General features: G+C 33.4%; 1 protein-coding gene across 1 annotated transcript in view; it reads left to right on the forward strand.

The window, feature by feature from the left end:
• The window catches only part of LOC145313975 (aspartate aminotransferase-like), a 60,397-nt gene that overhangs the window by 16,228 nt on the left and 22,820 nt on the right, over window positions 1–21,349 (forward strand). Inside the window, exons 12-15 of the mRNA XM_080153646.1 lie at window positions 3,183–3,237; window positions 19,053–19,183; window positions 19,307–19,374; window positions 20,201–20,267. Of these exons, the coding sequence (XP_080009772.1) occupies window positions 3,183–3,237; window positions 19,053–19,183; window positions 19,307–19,374; window positions 20,201–20,267 (321 nt within the window). The remainder of the gene's footprint in view (window positions 1–3,182; window positions 3,238–19,052; window positions 19,184–19,306; window positions 19,375–20,200; window positions 20,268–21,349) is intronic.

The raw sequence follows: 21,349 nt of genomic DNA on the forward strand, positions 1-21,349 counted from the left end.
TCTAGAAAAAAAGAAAAAGGCTTAGATATTACAGAATGCAAATCTATTGATTAAATGTAACACCGACTATTCAAACAACCACTTAATTGCACGGCAATGCTCTGTAAGTGTTTAAAGAGTCTATTATAGGGTCAACTATCTCAACAATAACTTTTTAATGCATCACACTTATAGCTTTGTCATATATCATTGCCTGAATATGTTAAAAAAAATTTTAATGAGCGTCATTTTGGTCTTATGAAAATGTATGACTGTCCTTCCCTAGGGAAATACAAAGGAGAAAGTAACTTGAATATCTTTTAAAAGGTTGGAAAATAGCCTCATCCAATAGCCAAACATGTTATATCATTGAATACCAGCAGCTACACTCTTAAAATCCTCTAGGAACACTGGAGGGAAAAGGATGGGAAGGGATAGGTCGACCCTTTACTTTTAGTTTCAAAAGATTATTTTTTTATGTGGGGGATATATTTCTAGGGCCAATTTCTCTATAAGAACCTATAAGAAACTTTACTGTAAAGGAGAACCATGCCAGTCTAGCGGATAAGCCACAGACGGACACAAAGAAATCCTCTAACCTTTAGATAAAGATAAATATTAAATAAGATTGAATATGTTACATTTTCATTTCCATTTATTTAGTCTAAATCATGTTAATTGAGGTCAAATTAAAATGAGTACAGAATAATTAAAGAAAAAAATTGAAATTTGTACTGTTACGCATTTTTCCTTTACCCTAACTTTTAGACTGTATGAATACTTATATAAGTTATATTATAACTTGGGAAGAAGAGGGCATACGCAAACATTGTTCAAATTTATATGTAGATACATTTCAATATTATATAAAAGGCTTCTTCCCTAAAATTTTTCCTTTTCGTTTGTTAGGTTTTTAGTTTAAGATATTAGTTTCTTGAAAATAATAAAAAAATATCAAACCGTGTAAGCTTTATATTGTGACATATGGAAACAGTTTGACGTATTGATACGCTTTAATAATAAATCCATATTATGCTGGCTTTTCAAAGATTATAAATGTTGCTTAAGATATCAAACACAACTAATAATTATAAAAGTTGTTAAATATCACTATTTACAAACATTAGTCGTTGCGGCCCTAGCATCCAGGATTAATATTCAATGGGATAAGGAAGTGCAGAAAAACAGCCTGAAAGTAACCACAGTATAGCTAAGAACCATCCTGGGACCTCAATAGGTTCAGTAATTGTCAAAATTGTCAGTCAGACAAAAAAAGGCTTACTAATATATGAAATAGGACACAACTTTATACAGGAAATGTAGATTATAATTAAACAAAACTCATATATGTATATGATTTCGATTTGAAATATATCGTAATCAGGGATAAGTGATAGGAAACCTGGCTATTAATTAGGTCTCAGCCTAGATTCAAAAGGGATATTGCAACTTTTACCAATTCTTAATTAAATGTCGTCACTGGCGGACGCTCCCAAGTAGCTATCGCTCTAAACCAATACGGATCGGCTTGCTTTGTATCAACCAATAGACAATTGGCAGATGGAGATATAAAAAAGGCATCATCCAAAATTGAATAAAACATTTCACATTGTCTGCTCCTAAATAAAAATAAGTAAGAATAAAAAAGACGTTCGATCACATCAGCTTAATTATCAAATCTGCCCAGAGTTTTACATTAAAAAACAAAATTGAGGGATTATTTTTTGGAAAGTGGGTAGCTACAAATTATTCATTTGATAGTTTATAAATGAAATGTTGTATTTTAAATTTTAAAACTTCTTACGGAATTGATTTAAACACCTAATGTACTATTATATGCTAAAAAGTACAAAAAAAAAACATTATTCTATTAACATAAAACAAGAATAATTGATAGAAGGTTACCCAAGTGATTATTTACTTGTACTAAATTTATTTATTTTTTTAGAATTTTAATAAGCAATGATAAAATAATATTTTCAAATAAAATTTTTACTCTTTGATAAAAATTCAAGAGACAAAAAACATCCTAACGTGATTTTAACAAAAGCCATTAATATATAGGTTTATAAAAAGTTCAGTTTTTACTTTAGACTAGCTACCTGAATTTTATTCTATCCTTTATCTACACACGCACACACAGCTATTTCATTAGCGTTGATAACGAGCTAATGCATCATCCCATAACTGTTTTTTTTAGGCCTAGGCTTGAAATAGGCCTGAAATAATATTTTCCTACGTTTCCCATTTCTTATCACTGATTGTATTTGCTTCTATCTTTCTTATATTGCATTTCTAGTGTGGGAAAGTACATAAATTATATCTGAAATAAGAACAAAGAATATTCATTAATAGGCAGCAATTTTAATCTTGTAGAATAAAGAACCTTTAAAAGTTGAAAACGGCTGTTTCAATATACTTTACAGGCCTATAATATTTTCAAATATTGTTTGCATTTCCGATTTCAGATAACAATATTATCAGAAGCTTATATCAATATTATTGGTTATCGCCGCGTTGAGAATTATATTTTAATGAATACTACTGAAACATTATTGACTTGCAGTGTTACAAATTCTTAAACATTAATTAAACTAGCCTATAGGGGAGGGCCAGGGAAATCAGAAAAATAGCCTTAAACCACCACAAGACACATATAGAGTTTTCCTCAAAAATTTACCCATTAGGACGAGCAATTTCTGAGATCTTAAGCTTCAGACAAAAAAAACATATTAATCCATAGTATAGAATATGAGTGAGTTGAAAAGGGGCAGCTGAAACTTATAGAGGAGCCACGCAATGAATAAAAACATGCAAGGTATTGGAAATGTAAAGGAAAATTTATTCAGATATTTTATGAATTATTTATTCAAAAAGAAAATACATGAAATGTTAAGAAAATAAGTTTTTTTAATTTATATAGTACAATAATATGTAAATCATATCCTATTATATAAAGTAGTAAGGTCTATTTGTCTGAAGCTAAAGATCTTAATTATTTCCGAAACGATTGGGTTCTCTATTTTAAGTAAGCTTCACAAAGGTTCTATGATGATTTTATGCTATTTTGTTTTAAGATTTATCTTTTTGCCCCTAAATGCTAGAGGCGTAGCCGCTAGTTTGTTAAAAAAAACAGATGTATTATAGCTGAAAGTAAATATATAATAGTCAGTCAAACATTATGTTAAGAAAATTTAAAAACAGGAGAATTTACATGCATGAGCAAGCTGTATCCAGAAGGGACTATTTTGACTTCAGGTAGTTTTCAAACTTTGGTAGCATTGGTTCTCTGTAAGTTTTCCTTGTTGGTCTGTCTGTATTTTGTAAAGTTTCATAGAAGATTATCTGTTTGTTTGTTGTGAGAAAATTTTAATAGGATACTTGTATCACATTAGAAATATATTTCAGTGTAATAAATTAACCATCTTGAGTATTTGAAAAAGATAAAAATTTTAACCAAAAATATATATGGGTGATTCATAAAAATTACGATAAGTTATATCCATGCAACACAAAATAAAAACCGAGTTATTGTTAGTAAAACATTGTTTTATATAAAATTAGGTAACATCGTTCACAAAAATTGTTTGGTGGCTCTTCAATTTTAATCTTCATCTATGATTTTTAAAAGTGAAGCTTTTCTATAATTAGGGTCGGTTTCAAACTTTGCATGCCGGTGATTCCTGTAGTAGATAGATACAATTAAGAAAGCATAGCAACTCTATAATCATCACCCGAATGTCCGTACGTCCATTTTAAACATGTTTTTTTTTCACTTTTTTAACAACTAATTGTAACAACTAAAATGTAAGTATGTCCATAAACATTATCCTGTATCACGCAGTTTTTAAACAAATTTACTTACTATATGAAGTTCTGACACTATACAAGTGTTAATGTCCGTTTGTCCTACTGTTTCAGTGCTTCGCTTTTATGGATGTTGTCTTCCTTGTTTTTATGCAATGTACTATATAAATAAATGAGTATAAATGAGAAGAGTAATTCTCATAATATACCATTTAAGATACATATATAAACAGGTATAAAGAAAAACTAAATAAAATAAAATAAATAATAAGTCCCGATAGGCGGTGCAACACTTTCTGGTTTTCCCTTCAAGGGTACCAAAAACTTTGTTTTTAAAACTACAGTTGAAAGTAAGAGGAGGTGACTTCCCCCACTCCTCAAGGGCCCATTGGCAATAGTTTAGTTAGGAGTCATGATTGATAAACCTTATTTTTTTTCTAAGATTAAACTATTCATTTATTTCTGATTAAACACAAAGTAAGATAAATATTGTAAAGTTCTACATCATGAATATGGCATTACAATCTACGCCATAGAAAAAGAAAAAAATGACAGAATTTTTAGACAAAATAACAGTTAGGGCTCCGAAAAAATATTTTACTAGGTTATCATCAAAATATTAGATATGTTTTTTTTAATATAAGTGTAACAATTCACATTTTTCTTGATCTCAAAATAAACTAAAGAAATATAAAAAGATTAAAACCATTAGGGTGTTTCACACCCCCCCCCCCTTCCTCGCACACACAAACTAAAAAGAACCTTATACTGTAAAACCTGAGCATTCTTAATGTCATTGACTTGGCCAATAAGCATATAATAATGTTTAAATTTTATCTTTGTAGACTTAATAATAGAAAGAAATTGTATTAATGGTTTAAACACATTCCTACTTCATTTGTTAGATGAATTCACTTGTCTGAGAAAAAGGAAGATGATTTCTGTCCTTTTTAGGAATGACTTCATTTCCTTCTTATGATCCATTATTTTTTTATATATCAATAAAATTAATACTTTATATGTTGAACATTGCATTGAATTCTAAATTTAGTAGACTAAGATATGAAATAAATTGTTGAGATTTCTGACCACAGACAGACATGAATGAAATATCTTAAAATTAGAAATTCTACATTTACATTTAACATTACCTAATTCTAGAAGCATAAATACTCTATTTATTATCTGTAGAATTTCTTCATGTCATTAATATTATTTAATTGCTCATGAGCCACTTTTAATCAAGGATTAAAGCAAACAAAAAACTAGAGGCCGTGGGTGCAATAACAAGTTATTAAATGACACAATTTATTCCTTACTTATTTAACCACTAGCGGTTGCCCCCTAGAATCTATGGGCTCTATATTCGAAGGGGTATTGAAAGGTAGAAAAATAGTGACGTATAGTAATAGCAAGAACAAACAGCTAAATATTCTTATAAAGTGTATTAATTCAATACAAGGTTAACATACAATAATAACATTAATATTAAGACAACTGTTCACTTTTATGTTCGTGTCGTGTTGCAGAGCAATGTCTTGCTCCGAAACCGTTGACACAAGAACTAAAAGCTAAACTATATAATACATGCATTGCTCTTAAGTCAGGAAGAAAGGGACTATACATCACATTTCTCCCTGGCTTTAACATGAACCTGGATTTCAAACTGTAATATTTCAGATTAAATATACAATAGGTTTTACATGTTAATTATCATAGATATTATAAGTAGCGTTGAACGCTTATTAAATAGATAATAGTTGATCTGGTATGACACCTGCCATATTTTTTTTGTTTTTTATATATTTTTATTCCAGATCTTTAAACACTTCATATACACATTTTTTTTTATTTATTTTGGTTCCTTAGAACTCTTTTTGTGTTTTTTTTTTTTATTTTCCTTTTTTCTTTATGTGTTTTTTTTTCTTTTTAATATTTTTTTTAAAGAAAAAAACATTGATTAACATATAATCATTGAAAAATGCATTGATTAACACCTAATGCATTAATTACATAGTTATCATAAATACATGATATAAAAATAACATTGGTTAACATATAACCATCAGATTTAAGCATGGTATTATAGAGCATTAATATGAAACATGAATTTTAAACTTTTTTGAGACTACTACTGCCTCAACAAATATTAAATACATAAAATAAAATAAATATGAATTAATACACATAACTATAATTATTACTTTCTTTTTCCAGATGTTCTGCTCTTCTTGCCAGATTCTTCAATATCCATGGGCATGATAGCTTCATCATCATTCACTCCAAGTTTTGCGGTCTCATCACACAAGCCGTCTTGAGACATCCTTGCCTCAGTATCACCAAGCATATGAAGACATCTTTCAAATCCACTAGTAACCGCAACCGAAATCGAGGTTGCAACGTTATCAACCTCCTCCTGATTATCCAAAATCTTTTGATGCTTACGACTAACCTCCTCTCCAAATTTATCCAGCATCATCAATATTCCAGGCGTGTGTTCCATCCTCATTTCCTCCCTCACTTGTTCATCAACACGCCATTGCTGATTTGACAACTCAAGGTCCAGACAAACAGGAATGTTCGGATTTAAGGGCTGATCCATCTGAACACAAACAGGATCCCCAAACCGAGTAACCAATTTGAAATCACCTTCGAACCACTCATTTACTTTGTGTTCAGGATTAAACTTCCACTCAATATTGGTTGTCAACAAATTTGTATAAACGTTTCCATCCAATTCCAATCTGATTTCCTTCACTACATTCTCTAAAGTGGTACTTGGATCACATAACAATATCTGCTTGGCTAGAGTCGGACGGAGACGCTTGCAGCGCATCTGCATTTCCCAGGTCAGAACTCTTGCGTCTACTTTATCATTCAACAGACTACCTGCATATGTGGCACTCACCAGGTTATCAATTATTTCTCTTTGACCATCCAATCTAACATAACGTATCTCAGCAGGCATCTCTCCACTGGTGATTAAACTAACCGAATTCATGTTTACAATGCGTGGAATGTAGACTGTTAAGTTCATGTATTCATTCACCTGAATGGAGTCAATAAACACTTTAGCACTCAAATCCTGTTCAGACTTTCCATCAAGCCAATCTTTCTGTAACTCTAACAAAGTTGTGGATGGCATTTGCTTCAGAATAAAGCTTACTTTATTCACGACATCTTTCCAATGTGCCAGGAGCCGGATAGCTGACACAACCTGCGTCTTCAACCTCGGATCAACGCTGTTACCCACCGTTCTCAACACCGTCTGAAGGCTCATTTTACCATCTGCAGGTATGACGTCAATTTTTGAAAGTTGATGCCAATCCTCAAGTTCCCCCATATGTTTGATTATGGGTAACAATTCGCCCAACGTTTGACAGCTTTTTCTCTCATCTCCATCCAGGTATTCAATCTTAGCAAGCAACACCAAACTTGGTAAATTTTCGCAAACAAGCTTAGAGAGAAATATGGTCGCACTCAACTTATTCAAACTAGTTGTCTCGTTCCATGACAACTTTCTATTTATAGCTTTAGAATGCTCACCAGCCGCCATCAGGTTGAGGTGTCTTGAATTCTGGCTGGTAAAGATAGGGATCCTGTCCACAGGCCAGTCTATGGAGTGGATGCATCTTCCCATCTCCAACTGCACCGATAACATGTTTATCAAATTCAACTTAAACCTTGGTTCATTATCAATAAGACGAGCTAAATCTGCCAGTGGCATGTCCTCACTGCTCAAAAATATGTTCCTTGTCGCCCTGCCCACACTCAACGTGGGCAGCTCAACGCGCGACATTACCAACACCAGCCGGGATGCAGAGTTGCTGACCAATGCAGATACTGGTAGACCAGGTTTGACTTGATTTCCTTCATTGACAGATTGTTTGTGGCGGCCATCTTCTTCATTGCTCAATAACTTTTGATTCATTGTTGCCGCCGTAACCAACCTGCAAAAATACAATATAATTAAATTTCAGCATAAAAAATTTAAGATCTAGCATTAAATTCTTCCTCAGTAAATCTTTTTTTATGACACCATGAACAACAACAATACAACAATGCCAACATAGGAATTATACCTAACAACAACATTAACACAATCAAAACAAACTTGGCAAACAATGGTAATATATCTTTGAACAAATGTTCTAAACCAAACCAAGAACCTGTAACCTGTTCGAAAAATGACAACTTATGATCAACAAAATCCAATTTAGAAGCTTGTCCATTAAAATCCTCAAAATCCTCTAATCCCTGATATTTAATAGTCTTATTAAAATCAGCAATAAACACCTTTTCGTCGTTCAGAAAAATCTTTTGTCCCACGTGTTCTGATTTTTCATTAGCAATATGCAGAAGTTCGAGTCCCTGCCCCTGATTCCCAAGGAACAAATTAGCTGTCAACTTCAAAAATACCGGACTTTGCGAACAATTTAACAATTTTATATCCTCTACTGCTACAATCATTCTACTATATTCTTGTATTCCAACTGTTTCACCTTTATAATCCACCATCAAGTGTCCTACTGCACATCCATAATCCACACCTAACTTTACTGGAATTTCAACCGCTGTACACTTTTCATACTTAGCAATTTCTCCCAGGTATATAATTCTGAACCCATGATGCATCTGTACATTTGACCTAACTTCTGTTTGAGCACATCTAGAAATACTAAAAAGTTCCATCATCCTCTCATTCCTTTCTCTACTAGCCAAAAACATAGCATTCAAATCAAATCTAGCTTCCTGTTTTAACAAATCCCCAAAATAACTTCTAACAGCCGCCTTCGGTTCCTCTAAAAACTTGATACCCTCCAATTCTGTTACAAAAATGTTGAAATCCAGATGCTGCAAAGTAAGTTTCTCTGTTCCCATAATTTTAACTAAAATATTCCTTTCCAAGTTAGAAACAAAAAGTTGTTCATTCCAAGTAGTTAAATTGAATGTATCTTGAAAAACTACCTTAAAATTACTGGCCGGTTTTCGTACTACATACGGAAAATATGGAGAAGTTGATGTTGCCCACAAATGATTATCTTCAAAATTCGCCACAATCGTCTTTTTATCATAATCCATAACAACATTTCCCTTGATCAAAACGGGTGTATTTTTTACTAAAATATGCAAAGTCCCAACAGCAAAACCTAAATTGAACCACATATTGTGCGCGTATATTCCCAGTGTCTTGCATTGAATATTTTCACCACCAACATCCCAGAAAGGTGACAATGTTCCATTAACTGTGAAACTGTGAACAGTTGGCAAGTCTATATTTACTTTAAAACTAATACCATCATGCTGATACTTGCCAGAATGAAAAACCCTTCTACATTCGTCCATACTCAACTCTACCTGTTTTTCATGTGGCACGTCTAGTACGTGCACATGACTCGCGGTACCGCAAAACCAGCGCTCCAATTTTAGTCTAACCTCACAACTAATGGCTTCTGACAATATAAAATCGGTTTCTGCTAACCCCAATAATTCCACAGATCTAACCGGTTCCATCCTATCATGCAAACAGGCAGCTGATCTAAGTTCAACATTACTTATTTGAGAACAATCATAAGCTGCTAACCGTGGATCCTGTGACGTATACATACCACCAACAACAATCAAACAATAAACCTGCATCACAACAACAAATAACAAAATATCCAAGTACCTGACTCCTCTATCATCCTTGGATTTCTTCACAGGTACTGGTCCAGCACGTCCACTCTTTGAACTACAAGCGTCCGGTGACCTCTTGCGCATACCACGATCTACATCTCGTCTATTTCGGTCATTCCGGTCATTCCGGTCATGTCTATCACCGCCGCTTCCTCTCTTGTCATCACGCTCCCTACGGTTCTCGTGGTAATCTCTTCTCCTGCAAATATTATACAAATTATTACAAATATTATTTTTTAATCAATTTTGCGAGGTTCCTAGTTACTACATCGGCTACTGAATAACGTTCTAATCTGTCTTTTTCTCTGTTTTGTCTATCCTCTTCTAATTTTTGTAATTGCACTTCATTTGTAGAACCTTTAGGACGACCTTTAACAGGAATAGTCTCAGACATTTTTTGCAATTTTGCATTATCTAACGATCTATCTAATTCATCCTCCTCAACATCTCTACCTCGTTTAACACTTCCCCTTCGTTGTTCCAAGTTTACAATTTTACTTTGCAATTTTGGAAAAGTGTCCTCTAAAATACTCATCCGAGACTCTAACTCTCTAGCAGATTCCATGTTAACATCCTCTACACCCAAACTGTTGTCTACTAAGCTATTATCAGAGGCATAATCTCCATGAAAAACACTATCCTTACTAATAGTAGAATATGTAGAGTCTAACTTAGTTTTGTCAGTCATATCATTTAAATCTACACTATCAGAAATATGAGTACTTTCCAAAGTATCACTAAGATCCTCAACTAAATCATCTAAATTTTCATTATCCTGAGATACATTTGACCTTTGCTGTGACAACCCAACACCCAAAAAAGATTTCCCCAAAAAATCTGGTGTTACCTGTCCATCCTTCCGCCTTCCAACCACCTCTGGACTAGCGCCACAACTATTCTCCTCTTCAGAAACGCCTGAACAAGTTAAATTTCTCAAAGTATTGGGAAAGTCATAGTTTACTTTCAAGGTATTATCCACAGAGAAACATTCATCTGTAATCACTAAGTCAATCTTTTCATCTGGAGTCAAGTCTAAAGTACTCTCAATAACATATATTTTATCTCTTGGTACAATTCTCACCCCTTTATCTTTCAATCTACACTTTTCTAGGGGTTGAACCTCGAATAAACTATCAGAAATTGCTTTTGTCACTAAACACGGACCCACCCATAACGAGCAGAGTTTACGAGCTACACCAATCGTTGTGACGTCATAAAAAATATAACAATAGGAATTTATAGCTACCGGCCGACCTATCCTTTCTGTATTTTCTACCTGCAAATACTTCTCAGTTCTTTCTTGTCCAGTCCTCCAATTCTTGTCAAGGCACTCCAATAACTCTGAAAAATTCATATGTTTAATTTTCGAGCGTGTTAACGGGTCAAATGAGTCAAGTGGAAGCTTAGGGTTTCTTAGGAACATCTTAAAATACGGGGAACATCCTAACCTCCGATTGAAAGAAGTGTTCATACAAAATTGTGTAGCTTTAAGTTTATAAGCCCAATCTCCATCTTGAAAACGTAAATCAGTCTTAAGAAACGAATACACCGATTGGTTGTATCTTTCACTGTAATTCGAATTTGCTGATCTTGGAGGGATAAAAATTTGTTCAATTCCCAACCTTAAACAAACTTCCCTAAAAACTTTTGATTTGAAGCTTTGTGCATTGTCAGTCCTAATTCGCTCGCATAGTCCCCAAACAGAAAATAAATTAAACTTCAGACATTCAATAATTGTTTCAGCTTTAACATCCTCAATAGCAAACAACCACACATATCTAGTACAACTGTCAACTACTATTAAAATGTGCTTACAAATGACTCCATTATATTCACACTCATTCAAAGGACCTAAAGCATCTATGGCCAACTCTGCCATAGCTTCCCCAGCCAAAGGAGAAAATTCTATATTATGATTATGTTTAGGTTTTTTACGTCTATTCAAACAAATGACACAATTTGCAACTGCCGCCGCTACATATTTAGATACATAGGGAAAAATGAAGTGACGATTAATCCTGCTCAAAGTTTCCAAATAACCCCTATGCCCCGCTGTAACATCTGCATGAGCTAACAAGAAAACTTTATTGTACATTCCAATAGGTACCACTACCCGTTCAATAAATTGAAATTCTTTCTGAAGCCGCATAGGTGAAGTCAGGATAATTAAACCATCCTTATAACTCAGATGTTCAAAAAATCTTAATATTTGTTTACCACGATAAGGCATTTGAGACAATTCTCTGGACGTAGGTTTGACATTATTTACAATAAATTTCCTCACCTCAACTAAAACAGGATCCTTCTCCAGGCTACGACTAAATTCTCTCGCCTTCAATCTGGATGATATTTGACTGGCCGTCTCTGCTCCAATTCCTGCAATAAGACATAATTTAGGATCTTCCAATTGATATACAGTATCCAATATTAACTCTCCTTGTTCGTCTGTCGATAATTTAGATATCCTATCTTTACTATCCTTTAATGCAGTACGTGACAATATATCAACATTAGTATGCATCTTGCCCTGCCTATGTACAACCTCATAACTGAAGGTGGATAAAAAATTTATCCACCTTATGGTGAGACCAACAAAATATCCGTTCTGCCTCCAAGTAGATAGATGTTTCAGTGCAGCTGAATCAGTTCTCACGATAAACTTCTTGTGTCTCAAATAACATTCAAATCTTTCAACAGCATTTACTAATGCACATAATTCTCCTTTATGTGCTGCATAATTGGCTTCATGAGTTGAACAAACACGTGACCAACACGATATCATCTTCTCTTGTCCATTTTGTTTTTGACTTAACACCGCAGACATAGCTGTAGATGACCAATCTGTATCCAACACAAATGGTTCAGCCTCCATTCTCCAATCCGGGAACGATTTACTTATTTCTTCACAGAACAATTCTCTAGTCTTTGTAAAAGCTTCCATACTTTTTTCATCCCATTCTATTTTACTACTGTTTCTAAATTTGTTCAATGGTGCTGTAATATCAGAAAAATTCTTGAAATATGAACCATAATAATTTATGAAACCAGTAAATCTTTGAATATCTTTACCTGTTTCAGGTACTGGCCAATTCTTAATCTTTTCAATATATGCTTGGTCCATAAATATGCCTTCTGCATTTATAATATGGCCCAGAAATTTCACTTCCTCTGCAAACAATGTACATTTTCCAAGATTAATCTTGAGGCCTGCTTCACAGAATGTTCGTAGTAGAATATTCAAATGTTCCAGATGTTCCTCCACATTCATACTATATACAAGAACATCGTCCAGGTAAACTAGGCAAAATGCCCTTAATTCAGGACTCAAATCCATTACTCTATCCATCAACTTTACAAATGCACTTGGAGCATTGGTCAATCCAAACGGAAGCCTCTTGAAGCAATATTGCCGTCCATTAGAACAAAATGCTGTATATTTCCTGACAGATTCCTTCAAATGCATTGAATTATATGCTGAAGTTAGGTCAATAGACGTAAAAATCTTCTTTCCTCCAAGTTTGTCAAATAGCTCACCAATGTTAGGCAAAGGGTAACAGATCTTCTCAGTTATCTCATTTAATGAGCGGTAGTCCAGGACAAAACGGACTTTCACCTCGTTAGTATTTCCAACCTTCTTCTTAACAGCAAAAATTCCAGAATTAAACGGTGAATTACATTCTTCTATCACATCTGTTTCCAACCATAAATCAATCTGTTCTTTTAGTTTCTCTGCATGATGAGGATTGAGTCTAATCATCCTATTCTTGAAAGGTTGAGCTCCAGGAACCAACTGAATATCATACTCCTCCAAAGTACAAGATCCAATATCCGTAGGATCAATCGATAATGCCTTGAAATTCTTTAAAAACAAACCAACTATCCTTCCTTTCAAAGAAACATTATCCTTTAAAAACGGAACTTTATCCAACTTCAATTTATCTTTAATAAAACGAATCTTCTTTAATGTTGTTGACACATCTTCTTTAACCCTGTTCTCTTGCAGCATTGCTATCTTCTCCGCCACAAACAAATTTCCAACCAAAGTACCAGCAGGAACAGATTTCGTAACAGTTTCAAAATTCGTGATTTTAGTCATAATTTTACCGTTCTTTCCCACCTCAGTAATTCCTTCGTTTATCAACAAGTTGTTTCGGCTACAGTAACCTTGTCTAGGAGCTATATAACACAACTGTCCTTCAGGCATATTTCCTTTAGTTGAAACTTCTACCACCACTGTACTCAATGCAGGAATTTCTATTCGATTTTTCAATGAACAAATCCATTTTTGGTCTTGTAACTCAGCTACATTAATCTCAGGTTTCTTAGTTCTTGCTTTCTCCATTTTCTCCAAAACTGTATGAACCAAATTCTTCACCACAATTTTCCGTTTAGCTACTAAATTCACACTGATTCCATGCATCTCAATCCTGTTGCCGTCTTTGGCAAATATCGTCTTCACGTTATTTTTGTTCAACCAATAACTGCCTAGGTTCATAGGTACAGTCATGCCGGAAATAACAAAACAATCTTCTTGAAAACTGTGACCTCCAATCTGAAATTCAACATTCCGAACAACACCATCAATCTTGATGCTGGAACCCTGCACGCCTGTTGCTTTCGAATCCGTTTCTTCAATCACACAATCAAGCTTTCTAGCCAACACTTGAGATATCAGGCAGCCTCTTGCATTGCCGCTATCAATTAAGGTCAGGATTTCCATGCCACCAATCTTTGTTGGAACATAGACTTCAGCCGCTCCAGCCGCCATCTCAGAATCTTCATGAAACTTATAAAACAGCTATCTAACTCACACCAACAGTTATGAGGTTGTAACTATCCAATTGTCTATCAAATAACTATCTATCTGTCTACAACAAATAACAAAAGAACTGAATAAAACAATTCACTCACCGACAATATTTCATCCACCAACAGAAACGTCCAAAAATATCTCTTAATCCACAATCAACAACAGAAATTCTCCGGCCAACAGAAACTCCCCAAACTATTTGTTAATCCACAATCAGTAAACTTCTCTCCGACCAATCTAAAATATTACAAAATTTTAGATGCCAATTGATGGAAAATCACTGTACATAAGAATTAATATTGATATTAATATATATATATAACAAATTTACAAGACTATTTTTCGAACAGCAATATATATATATAATGGTAATCAAATGGTAACAACATGAAATCATAACAACTCACCATCAAATAAATAATGATGACAGTATCTCCCAATCACCAAAAACACTCTTCTCAGCCAATCTAAAATAAATACAATGATTTTAGATGCCATAAATAAATGTTTCACTGAACCAATAACTTGTAACACAATAAAAGAAGTTGTATTAAGAAATATGACATGATCAAACATTATCAATCACCAAGCAAATTAATCTTTCCAAATACCATAAGTTCAATTCTTTGAAATTCAATAAAATATTACCTAACAAAACTATTATTGTCAGATTAAACTGAGATGTATAAAAGGTTTAAAAGTTGAAATTCAACTAACTATATATCTCAATACCTGAGAGCACTTTCTTGCGCAGCTTTGCTTCTCTGCGCAGCTCAACTTTCTGCGCATGGCGCGCTCCACGCCCGATAATCATTTCAGCTACCTCTATACACCGCCCCATATTGCGCATACCAGCTCTGAGAGACAGTGCAAATTTCTTTGCAAATATGGTCACTCCCCCTTTCTCTCAAACAAAAGAGACAGCTCCCCCATATCTGCGCATACCAACTCTGAGAGGTAGTGCAATATTCGTTGCAAATATGTTCACTCCCCCTTTCTCCTCCAACAAAAGAGACAGCTCCACCATATTTGTGCATACCAGCTCCGAGAGACAGCCCCTCCCTTCCTTCATAGAAAGAGACTTCTCCACGATTATATCTAATGCATTATAACAATTTTGCTTCATGAAATTCTAAACTTCATTAAAAATTTTGCTGAATCAACATCACTAAATCGCAATATAATTGTTTTAAAATCGAATACTTTAAATCACAATAACTGACTCATCTTTTAAAACAATTTTCCACATTTCATCAAAATTTAATACTTTTCAAATATCTAATTTCACATTTTTATCAAATTTAATTCAATTTAAAATTCAATTTAATATTTTTCAATAGCAATTTTACAAAATTGTATTCCTAATTCATTTTTCATTTTCACTTTTTATTATTCTTATCCCTGTTAGACTCCACAACAGTCTGAAACAAAAATGAATTTTCATAATTTCAACAAAACATAATCAAAAACTAAATTAATTATTTTGATTTCCATTATAACATAATCTCGTAATTTCATATAGGCTTATAAACAATATGTTATCTTTTCATAACCATCAAAATAAATTATCACAAAATTAGAGTTGCTTCGTTCACTCTTTATCATTAATTTTGTTTTGTTGTTGTTTATTTACAATGCGCATAAATCAAAACAATGCCGCGTAACAAGTAGAAAATGGAATAAGGTTTTATGATTATAATACATTCAAAACATTAAAACCATAAAATGTCATCTATAATAGCATTATTCCATGCCTCGACTTCCGCTACAAGGTCGTCTTCATAATCGCTTGCCCCTAAACCATCGACATGCGCCACTTCCTTCGTATCCTCCCCTTCTTTCACCTCTCCTTCAATTTCACCAACCAATTTCTTTTTATCCAAACTATTTTCATTCTTTTTAAAACTCTTTTGCCCCGTCTTATAAGGAACAAAAGGCTTGTTTCCCCACCGCAAAAAGTATTTTCCTTTAGGATTAGGCAACTTTTTATCTCTAATATCAAAACAATCCCTCATCATGTGACCCTTTCTGTTGCAATAATAACAAATAAAACCACCTTGAATTGCGCCAATTAAAGGAATAAGTTCAGCTGGTCCACCAAATTCATCAGCTAAATCAATTTCACATTGATTTATTTCATATGACAAATTATCTTCATCACTAACCTGATCAATAGTTACAGGATTTGACTTGGAACCAACGCCACCAACCATCGTCTTAGCCAAAGCCATCTGGTTTGTTGTACATCCTCTAGCCATTGACCCTGAAATTTGATTAAATTGTAGCCCTTTAACAATCAATTGTGCTTTAACTATTAACTCTGTCCGAAACTTCGTTATCATTCGCACTTGTCCGTCACGCTCCAAATCCAATGCAAATTGACGCATCTGATTAGCCAAAAGTGGAGATAAAACCACATTACACACTTGAGAATAGAAATCCATAAACATATCATCAGTTGGTTTCGGATACGCACGTTTCCAGAAAGATAGTATCTTATCAAAAAATGCATCAATCTTATCATTCTCATGTTGCTTAACACTCAAATACGCATCTTTACACACATTTTTCATGTCGGGTGGTAAAAATGTCTCCCGCATCTTACACAAGTACCCCTTTAATGTTAATTGTCTATTCTCCATATCAGCAGGTTTTAGTGTATAACCACAAGCGGTTCTTACACCCACACATTTATCAAACAAAATTTCCTTACACACTTGATGATTAGTCATATGATAACGTCTAGTAGTCATCCAAAATCTCTCCAAATAATCATCAAAGAAAATCACATCATCGTCAACTGCAAATTCAGGCGCATTTTTTCTGAACTGATCATCAAGTTTAGCACACGTTTCATTGTACCTATGCACATTCTCCTCCCCCTGCGAAACATACAGAGATCTATCTGGTACATAAACAAGAGATTTACACCAACTAACCTGCGAATCACTCAGTCCAGCTTCAAAAAAATTGAGCGTATTAAAATCCTCCGCATCAACCTCAGAAAGGGCTGGCCACCACATGAGAACTCCATTATAGATATTGTCCACAGCATCCACTCTAGACAATTCCCAAAGTTTTATGATCTTATCTTCATTTCCCTGCATACCACCAAAAATAGGCCGAGAACCACCAACAAACAACTTAGGCTTCTCTTCTGATCCTCCAAATCCTCCAGATCCACCAGCCGTCCTCTGCCACGGCATAGAGTTATTCAAACCATTCTGCTGGTTATTCGTCCCATTCTGCTGGGTATTCGAACCATTCTGCTGGTCATTCAAACTATTCTGCTGGGCAATCTTTTCAAGAATTCGCTGCTGGCCAGTCATAAACTCATTCACAACAGTCACATTTTCAGTCTTGATATCATTATCAACACTAGGCTCCACCACCTTATTAAGACGATCTTCCAAATCGTCTATCCGAGTAGCCAGTCCAGTAACCGCAGCAACATTAGTATCAACATTATCCGTCAATTCCTGCACTTTCGCCTCCAGCGGCGCCATTCTTCCAGTAAGATTATCCAGCTTATCCCCATTGGAATGAATATCACCCTGCAGCGAGGCCAACAATTGGAGCATATACTCCTCCTTCTCCGCCGGGGACAACTTCTTGTAATAATCAATGTCCACCTTCATGGCGTCCAAAAATTCCTGAACAAAACTAAAACAAAGAAATAATACAATTAAAAGAAAATCTGAGCCGTAGATTCGTACTACACTACTGCGCCAAAATGACGTATAGTAATAGCAAGAACAAACAGCTAAATATTCTTATAAAGTGTATTAATTCAATACAAGGTTAACATACAATAATAACATTAATATTAAGACAACTGTTCACTTTTATGTTCGTGTCGTGTTGCAGAGCAATGTCTTGCTCCGAAACCGTTGACACAAGAACTAAAAGCTAAACTATATAATACATGCATTGCTCTTAAGTCAGGAAGAAAGGGACTATACATCACAATAGCCTAAAACCATATTCAGACTTATTTATAAAAAAAATAATAAACCATCTCAGGACCTATAAGAAGCTTCACTGTAAAGGAGAGCCATATCCGTTCAGAAGTTAGCGAGATCTTTCGCCACAAACAAAAAAGCTTACTTCTTTATATGATAGGATTACTTATTTAGAAGTTACTATGCTTTATATTAAAGTCAGCTTTCTGTGGATATTAATCTTATCTTAATAATCATTGAAAATTTCTGTAATACAATATGATAATGATTTTTAGTTTGGCTATCCTAATAATATTATATCAATTTAGTTAGTATGTGTAACATGATATTGCATAAATATTCCATCTTAATAACTTCTTTAATAACATAAAGATACATTTTTAAGACAAAAGTTTTGTTTTATATGTAAATATAAGTAATATGAGCTATTGTACTGCTGGATAAACTCGAGCAGATGATATAAAGTTATGAATTTTAGCTGAAAACTTACTGCAAAACTTTGCATCTAATTAAGTTTAAAGTTTCAACTAATGTCACAACTTGGGTGTTTGTTTTTACTCTGTGTTTGTCTTTTCTACATGTCTTGGATTGAAAGATTAGACACTTGTGAAATTAACATTTAACTTTGTGAAACCATTGTCTGGTTGGGTTTAAATAGTGGTTCTAACTTGAAACTAAAATCATTTATTTTGTACCTTTTCACCTCAGTACAGATTAAATTTATTTCCCAATAATAAAACAAAAAAGATAAATCTTATAGTTTAACACCGTTAACAAAATGTTTAAGCCTTCTCTGCTCTGGCATTTAATTTTAGGATTCTCCAAATGGGTTGGAGCAGGAGGTTGGAGACTTGGCTATGCTTATTTCCCGCCAAAACTGTCTGAGCTAAAATCAGCTGTTCAGAGTGGGTGTAGTCATACTCACAGCTGTGCTGCTGCTCCTGTTCAGGGATATCAACTTATTTATAAAAGTTTAAATTTTATTTTTATCAAATGCTTTTACAAATATTTTTTAAATATTTGCCATTCTAAGTAAAATAATTAAATGTTGATATTTTTGTATCCTAACCAGTTTGCTGTAGCAGCAGGACTTAGAGATTGCATGACTGATCTAATGGACTATGCTAAAAGGGCCAGGTACAGATATTTTTAAATTCCAGTTATAAAAGTAAAATTGCATGCTGTATGAAAAATTATATTCCAATCAAAGAATAACATTAACAATATATGTTTTGCATATTCTATATGATTTGTAGCTTAAATTTCATTAATTTCTGCATATAATATCACAATCAGATTTCAAGGTTGCAACTATAGCAGAAATTTTAATGAGTGTGTCATAATCCAAGAGCATTTGCTTGTTAAGCATAAAATTAATGGCATTGCATATCTGGTAGATGACTATCAAAACATTGTACATATTGTTAGCCTTGATACATCATATATATACGTGATTGATTTATTTGATTATAATATGCATTTAATTACTAACTAGCATAGAAAATGTCAGTTTTCAAAGTCTTTAATTTAATGCTAGCTTTCCAAAAATTTCTACAATTAAATATATTTTTTTTTCAAGCATATGATATATTAGTTACTCTTTTATAAAAGTAGCAGGATACTTGTCTTTGTGTGTGTACTGAGGGATCTCGCTAACCACTAAACCAATATAGTTCCTCTTTACAGGGTATCTTCTCATAGGTCCTGGGTAGGTGTATAACTACTTTAGGAGTGGGTACCACCTTCTTTCCAAAAGAAATTTAAAAACTTTTTGCCGAAGTATCCAGAATGACATCATATTAGAATAATCAACTATTCTAATATGACGTCATTCGGGATATTTTTGACCAAAAGTTTTTTCATGATTATTAAAATTTTTATATATCCATAAAGAGCTTCATTATTTTTATTCTTTTTTTATTATTTGAAAATGTAAAAACTAAGAATGATTTAAAATATGTAGAATGATCCTTGGCTGGGTGTCAGAATTTTGCTACAGAACCCTTACCGATGCTGGAGTCAAATGTCAGGTATGGAACAACCACAGAAATTTAAAATGCTTATGAATCCTTTCTCGGCCTAATCTTTTTTAAAAAAAAACTACTTAAGGAAATATCAAAATTGGGTTGTTAGATGGATTTATTACTTATTTTTTGAAATATAACATATCTTAAAATGAATTACAATAGTTATTTACTCATTATTGCATAGTATTGTAGACAGCTTTATGATTTTTATTTTATACTCGTGGAAAATTATCTGTAATACCATATTATACATGATTTTTCAGTATGGTTGAGAACCAGTTCTAATCCAGCGGATATTAATCGATTTCGAAACCATACTGGAAACCTAATTATTTCACTTTTTTATTCCTGATTTGAATAATCTAACATTTATTATCAAAGTTTTATAATAACTGTAACAAGTAGGAAAATACAAGAATATTTATATCAATCTAAATCAATTTAACACGACTCTACTCTAAATATTATCCCTAATTTAATTATAGCAACCTCTCAGATTTAAAAGCATAGGAAATAAATTAATTTGTAATGACATAAGAATAAGGGAAGCTTTGGGGGAAATTTTCATGGACAAGGGTAGTCTCTACAAAACAAGGATGACAACATCCATAAAAGCGAAGCACTGAAACGGTAGGACAAACGGACATTAACACTTGTATAGTGTCTAAACTGAATTATCAGAATATAAAAGTATAAGAGTCGAAGCAAAATTGTAAGTAAATTTGTTGAAAAACTTCTTGATACAGGATAATGTTTTTGAGTTTATGGACATACTTACATTTTTAGGATTTGATTATAGAGTTTCTTCGCTTAAAATATTGTTCTTTGTTGCCCAGGAATCAATATACCAAAATAAGATCAAACGGATAATTAGATCACATAAACATTTGCTGTTAAAAATTAGAAAAATCAACATGTTTAAAATGGACGTACGGACATTCTGGTAATGATTATAGAGTTGCTACGCTTTCTAAATCGTACCTAACTACTACAGGAATCATCATGCAAAGTTTGAAATCGATAGGACAATTCTAACATGCCTAAATTAACGAATAAAAGCTATCTATCTCGGACGGACGTACGGA

Source organism: Acartia tonsa, chromosome 1, assembly GCF_053477335.1.
Source record: "Acartia tonsa isolate MP-2025a chromosome 1, ASM5347733v1, whole genome shotgun sequence".
Taxonomy (NCBI): domain Eukaryota; kingdom Metazoa; phylum Arthropoda; class Copepoda; order Calanoida; family Acartiidae; genus Acartia; species Acartia tonsa.